General features: G+C 51.5%; 1 protein-coding gene across 1 annotated transcript in view; it reads left to right on the top strand.

Annotated features, from left to right (window-relative positions):
* Positions 1–736: 736 nt before the first annotated feature.
* The window catches only part of SAMD4A (sterile alpha motif domain containing 4A), an 87,418-nt gene continuing 79,578 nt past the window's right edge, over positions 737–8,576 (top strand). Inside the window, exon 1 of the mRNA XM_048484675.1 lies at positions 737–1,494. Within this exon, the coding sequence (XP_048340632.1) occupies positions 1,299–1,494 (196 nt within the window). The 5' untranslated portion in view covers positions 737–1,298. The remainder of the gene's footprint in view (positions 1,495–8,576) is intronic.

Here is an 8,576-nt window from a genome sequence, read left to right as displayed (position 1 = left end):
TATTGAGGGGGGGGGGGCGCCTGGCAGAGTTTATTTGGGTCCCTCGCTTGCCGGGGGGCCTGATTCGAGGGGGGGGGGTTTGTTTGCAGGATGCCTGGGAGATGCTCAGATTCCGGGGCTGCAGATGGACCCCCCCACTGTGTTTGTGGGGGGGGGGGAAGTGATGGAGAGGGGACCGCCACTCTTGGCGCTGGGTTGCACGAAGCTCTGGTCAGCTGGGAGTCTCAACTGGTCCAGCTGCAGTTCAGCCCCGCCCCTTCGCCAAGCGCGCCCACCCCCCTGTGCTGAATAATCCACCGCATCCCCTCGCCTTCCCCCCCCCCGCACACACAGGTACGTTCCTGCCAGAGAATCTGCCTGGAATGTACAATCGGCCCAAGCAAGCCTCTGCACCAGGTGTGTGTGTGTGAGATGGGGGGAGGGCGTCAGGCTGAACCCCAAACCCACTCTGTCCTCCTGCCTGCGGGGCGGGCTGCGTTGGTGGAGCATCCCTCCTTCCCCCTCCTCTTCCTCCTCCGTGAGCTTACCCCCGATCCCCCCCTCCCTTGAGAAAAAAGCTACCGCACCCCACCCCGTTATCCCCAGACCCCAAGCTGCCCCTCTCTGCCGGGCGAAGAAGGAGCCAGCCGTGCTTTCCTGTGTCCTGCTGAATCATAGCAGTTGCTTTGCGGGAGTGTGTTACGGGGCGCATCATCGCAGCCACACATTCTTTTCTCCCTCCCTCCCCACACAGTTGTGAACCGGGTTTTTTTCCGCTTGCGCCAAGAGGAATGCTGCGGCTGCTGAGAGCGGACGACCCAAGGCGCGGCTGGGCTGAAAGAACCAGGCGAGGAAGAGGAGGAAGAAGAAGAAGAAACGGCAGAGATAAGTCTCCCTCTCTCTCTCTCCCCACCCCCCCTCTCTCTCTGTGTCTCTCTCATGCGCGCGCACAGACGCAGACACTCTTCCAACCTTTGCCGTGCCTTGTGGAGAAGCAGAGCCCTCTCGGTAGGCGCACACACAGCCATGGCCTCTCTTGGCGGCTGAGTGTCGTCATCTCGGGGAGGGATTCGCCAGGAGCCCCCCATACCCCCGCCCGAGGGTGTCCAAAAGCAGAGAAACCCCCCCCCAAACGCCATCCTCCCGGCCTCCCCGAAACCTCTCCGGGTCACGCCAACAGCCTGCCAAGGAATCATCGTGAAGCTTTGCAGCGGGGACTTTGGGAAGGTTTTTTTTAAGCCCCTACACACACACACACTCTTGAAGACACGTACAGATCCCCCCCACCCACACCCTAAATTTCCACCGGACGCCGGACGATGATGTTTCGAGACCAGGTCGGGGTGCTGGCCGGCTGGTTCAAGGGCTGGAACGAGTGCGAACAGACTGTTGCGTTGCTGTCCCTGTTGAAGAGGGTCACCCGGAGTCAGGCTCGCTTCCTCCAACTCTGCTTGGAACATTCCTTGGCCGATTGCACCGAATTGCACATTCTCGAAAATGAAGCCAACAGCCCTGGTAAGTCTCTCTCTCTCTCTCTCTCTCTCTCCCTTGTTCCCCCCACCCCATGCTGCATGCTGCAATATTCCCAGGTCCAAGTCTCTGGGGACATTTGGGCTCCCGAAAGAGGACATGGGGGCTGCCCTGAATCTTGCTTCTCCCCTGACCCCATTGTCGAAAGACAATGGGGTCAGGAATCCAGAACCCATTCTCTTTGGGGAGGAATTCAACAAGCTGACGACCCAGACACTGGTTAGGTCCCCCCCTCCAAAAAAAACCCTCTTCCACCCTGTAAGCTCCAAGGCTGGTATTTCTCTATGCCTCTTCCTCCCCTACAGCTGTCTGTCACATAAGTATGTCAGGTCACGTAGAGTCTGGGTTTTCTCCGGCTTCCTTTTGGGGCTCCGTGGTTCGTGCCAGCGTTGGGGCGGGCGGGCGGGAATGCCAGCCACCTTGCCCCGGCGTGTGGGTGGTGGGATTCTTTTCCCCACCCCCTTTGGGTGACGTGAGGTTTGAGCATGAGGGGCTGCAGTTCTGGGGGTTGGTGCTCCCCCCCCCCCACCTTAAGGCCGCTCCGAACGTGTGTGTTTTCGCAAGGAAAGTGTGTGTTTTGTGCATGTGCACAGCGGAGTGTGCAAACTCTCTGGAAAGGCCGTTTTGGGAAACTCCGGGGAAATCTCGCAGCGGATGCTCGGAATCCTTGTGAACGGGCGGTCTCGAAAATGCTTTGCTTTAATGCATAATTCACTATATACATGTTGAATAGACAGATTTTGGTCTGGCGAGGGGGGTATTTTTCTCTGCCCGGTTCCTGTCAGTGGATTCATTCCTGGCTCATAGCGTAAGAAAAATCCCAGGCATTTGGTCCCCCAGGAACTGAAAAAGAATTGCACGTAGGAATTTTGTACGCTTTTATCTTTGCACGTGGCTGACGCCTAAAGTTAGGATGCCGGCCCCCCTGCTCTGCTTCGGGTGTTGAGAAAAATATTTTGTAGTTCTTAGCACGTATAGCTCATGTGTTTCTTCTCGTGTTCCATGTTGGCATTCCTTGCTACAGCCCTAGAAGGCAGGACACTATTTCCCCCTCGTTGTATCAGCAGGGGCGCAAAGTTTGAGAGGCACTGACTTGCGGAAAGATTTGTTTGGTTTGCCAGTGAAATATTGCTTGAAAATGAAGGCTTCACAGTTTGTCCTCTCGAGCGTTTGTGTGTCTTGACCGGTCAGCATGTTTCACGCAGAAAAAAAAATGTAACACAATGCTCTTCAGTCTCCGTGCCAGCCATACAGAGATCCGAGAGAGAGATTTTCAGTTTTCCGAAGACTGGTTTCTGCTGGGTGGCTCAGCTACGGATCAGGTTCAGATTATGAACTTACAAAGGGGTTGCGGGTAGGTGGTAGCTCAGAGGTTTAATGTATTATACACCTATTTCAAATATTCGTATTTTATTAGATTGATACCCCTCCCTGACCAAGTTTGAGACCGGGGCAGCTAACAATTCAAAAAACATCAACCATTAAATACACCAGTTAATTAAAAACTCCATCACAAATTTCCACATTTGGGGCTACCATTATTACATTGAAATTCTAGTTCCCAGCATGACCAACCCAGGAGGGAGGAACATACAGTAAAACCAAAAACCAAGGTTTTGGTATATAGTATTGTAACCTAGCATATAATGAATATCTTTATTTTATTGTATTAGAAGAAGAAGAGTTTGGATGTATACCTCATCTTTATCCCCTGTAAGGAGACTCAAGGTGGCTTACAAGCTCCTTTCTCTTCCCCCTGCCCCACAACAGACAGCTTGTGAGGTAGGTGGGGCTGAGAGTGTTCTGAGAGAACTATGACTGGCCCAAGGTCACCCAGCAGGAACGTAGGAGTACAGAAACTCATCCGGTTCACCAGATAAGCCTCTGCCACTCAGGTGGAGGAGTGGGGAATCAAACCCTGTTCTCCAGACTAGAATCCACCTGCTCTTAACCACTACACCACAGTAGATTGATACACTTCCCCGCCCCGACCAAGGTCGAGACCAGGGCAGCTAACAATACAAAAAATATCAACAGTGCAATACATAAATTAATTAAAAACCCTTAAAATTATTACATTAAAACCAGAAACCGAGGATTTAGTGTATAATATTATAACTTAGCATATAATAAATATCATTATTTTATTAGATTGATACCCCTCCCTGACCAAGGTTGAGGCGTAGGAGGTTAAGAGCTCGTGTATCTAATCTGGAGGGACCGGGTTTGATTCCCCGCTCTGCCGCCTGAGCTGTGGAGGCTTATCTGGGGAATTCAGATTAGCCTGTGCACTCCCACACACGCCAGCTGGGTGACCTTGGGCTAGTCACAGCTTCTCGGAGCTCTCTCAGCCCCACCTACCTCACAGGGTGTTTGTTGTGAGGGGGGAAGGGCAAGGAGATTGTCAGCTCCTTTGAGTCTCCTGCAGGAGAGAAAGGGGGGATAGAAATCCAAACTCTTCTTCTAACAATACAAAAAAAATCAACACTTCAATACATAAATTAATTTAAAACCCCATCGATCAAATTTCCCCCATTTGGTGCTACTGTTCTTACATTAAAATTCTCATTCCCAGTGTGACCAACCCAGGAAGGAGGAACATAAACCAAAAGCAGAAACCCAACCGTAATCAAGTATAGAATCAAATAATATCGTCAATAACATGAAAGATATAAGTGGGGTAGGGGTAGAGAGACCAGAAATATGAGGTAACCGTTGTTGCCTCAACCATAGGCCGGGGGGGGGGGGATATGTCCATCTTACAGGCATTGAACAAGGTGGCGCGAAGTCCAGATCAAATGAGAGAGTTCCACCAGACCGGGGCCAGAACTAAAAAGGCTCTGACCCTCGTTGAGGACAGCCGGGTGGTTCTTTGGCCAAGTTTCCCGAGCAGGTTGTTCCAGCAGAGCGTAACCAGAGGTGGAATCCAGCAGGTTCTCACCAGTTCCCGAGAGTGGGTTACTAATTATTTGTGTGTGCCGAGAGGGGGTTACTAATTGGGTCCGCTTTTCCGTTAGAAATCCCATTAGGTCCAAAAATCATAAAGGCCTGTTGTTTCCTATGTGGCTGGTTAGCGAACGTAGAAAACGGGATAAATTCTCCCTGTTGGGCTGTTTTAAAAACATGTTTTAGAAATATGGTAAAGTTCCTTGTTTAAGGAAAGTCTCCTTCTTTTGATTTCTAGAAACAAAATTAAGTATTTGAAAGTATTAAGTATTTGACAGGCAGTCAATTAGAGGAGAAGTAGTTGTTTCTGTTGGCAGTAGACGATAGGACTTGCTAGAATGAGTTTAAATTATGGACAGAAAGATACCAGCTGGAAATTAGGAACTTTTTTTTACAGTAAGAGCTTTTTACAGTAACAGAGAAATTATTAATGCCCCGCCCCCGGAATGCCTGGCCATGCCCCCGTTGTGCCCCGCCCAGTCCCATTGGCGCTACGCCACTGTTTGAATCCCACCACCATGGGAACCTGTTACTAAAATTTTTGGATCCCACCACTGAGCGTAACGTCTTCCGGAGATTATATCGGGGGAGGCCATCCCACTATATCCCCCGATGAACTTTACATTCGGCAAATGAGAACTTTACATTCATGGTCCTTGGCTCGAAGGAGGTCCGGCTTGCTGGACCCTAGCTTGGTGGGACACTCTGCCCTTTCCGCACACGCGGAATATTGCATTTCCAATGCATTTTGCAGCTGCGCGGAATAGCAAAACCCACTTGCAAGCAACTGTGAAAGTGGATTGAAAGTGCATTCTTCTGCATATGCGGAAGGGGCCTCGGTCGATCAAGACCAAGTTTTTATTGGACGGGGGCTCCCCAACCTGTCACTAAGTGTTGGGTGTTGAGAGCCACCATGTTGTTGTAGCGGGTAAGAGCGGTCGACTCTAAAGTGGAAAACTGGGTTCGATTCCCCACTCCTCTGCGTGAGCCGTGGGTTTTTATCAGATGAACTGGGTTTGTTTTCTTGCTCCTGCACATGAAGCCTGCTGGGTGGTCTTGGGACAGTTCCCATCTCTCTCTGAACTCTCTCAGCCCTACCTGCCTCACAAAGTATCTGTTGTGGGGAGAGGAAGGGAAAGGAGTTTGTAAGTTGCTTTGAGACTCCTTACGGTTGAGGACAGCAGGGTATAAATCTGGACCTGTTCCAGCTTGTCAATATCCTTCTTCAATTGTGGGGCCCAGAACTGTATTCTGCTTAACCTCTGAGGCCTGACAAGATGGGGTTAACCTGGACCAAGTCAGGGCTATTATGACTGTAACTCCTAAATCTACAAGTGGCATTCCCCCCTCCATTCTGGCCTAGGAAGGAAAGCATCTTAGGAGATACTGCTGGCCACGAGAGGTGCACGAATCCAGTGGTGGGATCCAAAAATTTTAGGAACAAGTTCCCATGGTGGTGGGATTCAAACTGCAGCGTAGCGTCAATGGGGCTGGGTGGGGCACGACGGGGGCGTGGCCGGGCATTCCGGGGCGGGGTATTCCTGGATGGGGCTGTGGCAAGGACGCAGCCGCTGCGCCGGTCCTTGGGCGGGAAACGAATGCACGCAGGCGCAGGCTGCCACGCACGCCGGTGCACCTCCTGCTAGACTGCTTCAAGTTCTGCGCGCTACTGCTGAGAGGAGGGGCGTAACTAAGGCCAAAATCTCGTGGCAAAATCACCAATGAGTAACCCCCTCTTGGCACACACCAATAATGAGTAACCTGCTCTTGGGAACCTGTGAGAACCTGCTGGATCCCACCTCTGCATGAATCCTCTAAATATAACAAAGACTGTGTCCATGTCCCGCGCGTGTGTGTTTTTCCCTGTAGAAAACTTTGTTTCATAGACTAACCATTTATGCAGATTTAATCGAGTTACGTAGCTGGCTCAATTCAAAACGAAACCAAGTGACAGCCGTCGCAATAAGCACTTTGTCGAAGGGGAAGAAGGGAAGCCGGCCTTCTGGATGGCATGCGCTGATTTCCCACTTGCCGAGCGGTTTTGAGAGGTTGTTTCCATGCTCTGAAGCAAAAAAAGCCCTTTGCGCATGCTCAGGGACACTTTTGGGTGGCTCGCACGTCGCGGGGAGTGTCTCTGCTTTTAATTAGATGCCAGGACAGGATCCCCTCTTGTCGGAAGCTGTTGCTCAGTGGCTTTTACTGTGTTTCTCCGTTTCACCAGACGTATGCTGGGGCAGGTTTTTGTTTTATCTACTTACCTGATTTGCAGTCTGCCTTTCTCAGTGGGACCCCGGGGCAGCTTACGCAGAGCGAGTTGATATCATCAACAGGAGGGAGCGATTCAGCAAACAGTGCACTAGGATTCGGGGTGTAGAACCGACCGAGAATCTAAAAACAGAATTGAAGCACAGCATAAGTGTGAACACGACGCACGAAATGATGCAAAATTACATCATAGGAGCCTGCTTCCAGCAAGCTGTGCACAGTAATATAGGACGTAGTGTCTAGTCCAGTGGTGGGATCCAAAAATTTAAGTTCCGCCCATGGGGGCGGAATTCAAACTGTGGCGAAGTGCCAATGGGGCTGGGTGGGGCATGACGGGGGCGTGGCCGGGCATTCCTGGGCGGGGCTGTGGCAAGGACGCAGCCGCTGCGCCGGTCCTTGGGCGGGAAACGAATGCACGCAGGCGCAGGCTGCCACGCACGCCGGTGCACCTCCTGCTAGACTGCTTCAAGTTCTGCGCGCTACTGCTGAGAGGAGGGGCGTAACTAAGGCAAAAATCACGTGGCAAAATCACCAATCAGTAACCCCCTCTCGGCACACACAAATAATGAGCAACCTACTCTCGGGAACCTGTGAGGACCTGCTGGATCCCACCTCTGGTCTCGTCATTTATCTGAGCAGAGGCGTATCTAGGGAAAATGTAGCCCAGTGGAAAATCCGAGTTTTCCAGGGGCTGCCCTTTCCCACCCCGACCAAACAACTTTTTTTTGCACCAGGTCTTGAAGTCAGTGTATGAACCCAGGGGGGAGGACGAGAGGTGTGGGGGCACGTGACTAAATGGCCACAGCCTGGGGACTTTTGACCCCATATGTACCCCCGGGAGGTATACAGCTGTATCCGAGTAACTTGGTGTATCATTTCTGCAACACTACTGCCTGTGTAGAAAAACCCTCTTGAATAATTCAGTCCTGCGTGGTTTGCGAACGGCCGGGATAGCAGGAGCCTTGCTGACCTCCTCAGGCAGGGCTTTCCTTGGTTACTTTTGCCCATCTTGCCGACTGGATCCTCCAGCTGATACGAGTGAATGATGAGGAACGGAGTCCAGATGTTCCGTGGGTTGGTGATTTGTGTCTGTCCCGGCACGCGGTGGAGTGGTTAAGAGCAGGTGCATTCTAATATGGAGAACTGGGTTTGATTCCCTGCTTCCACTTGAGCTGTGGAGGATTATCTGGTGAACCAGATTGGCTTGTGCGCTCCAACACATGCCAGCTGGGTGACCTTGGGCTAGTCATGGTTCTTTGGAGCTCTCTCAGCCCCACCCACCTCACAGGGTGTTTGTTGTGGGGGTGGAGGGAAAGGAGATTGTAAGCTCCTTTGAGTCTCCTTACAAGGGAGAAAGGGGGGCTATAAATCCAAACTCCTCCTCCTCCTTTCCTTCTTCTCCTCCTCCTCCTCCTTCTCCTCCTCCTCCTCCTCCTCCTCCTCCTCCTCCTCCTCCTCCTTCTTCTTCTTCTTCTTCTTCTTCTTCTTCTTCTTCTTCTTCTTCTTCTTCTTCTTCTTCTTCTTCTTCTTCTTCTTCTTCTTCTTTTTCTTCTTCTTCTCCTTCTCCTTCTTCTTCTTCTTCTTCTCCTTCTCCTTCTCCTTCTCCTTCTCCTTCTTCTGGGCTGCCCCTACCCCGCTCACCTCTGAAGAGGTCGGGACAGCCAGACGGACTTCCCCCTCTGACCTCAGTGCCCAGGCAGGAATATATGGGCGGATGCGCTCTCTCAAGTACCTAGTAGCGAAGCCATCTAGGGATCTATAGGCTAATACCAGTGGTTTGAATTGTGCCTGGCAGCCCATTGGAAGCCAGTGCGAACTCTTCAAAGCTGGGGTGTTGTGATCCAAATACGAAGCTC

The sequence above is a fragment of the Sphaerodactylus townsendi genome, linkage group LG02, assembly GCF_021028975.2.
Source record: "Sphaerodactylus townsendi isolate TG3544 linkage group LG02, MPM_Stown_v2.3, whole genome shotgun sequence".
Taxonomy (NCBI): Eukaryota; Metazoa; Chordata; class Lepidosauria; order Squamata; family Sphaerodactylidae; genus Sphaerodactylus; species Sphaerodactylus townsendi.
This window is presented reverse-complemented; position numbering and strand designations above follow the sequence as displayed.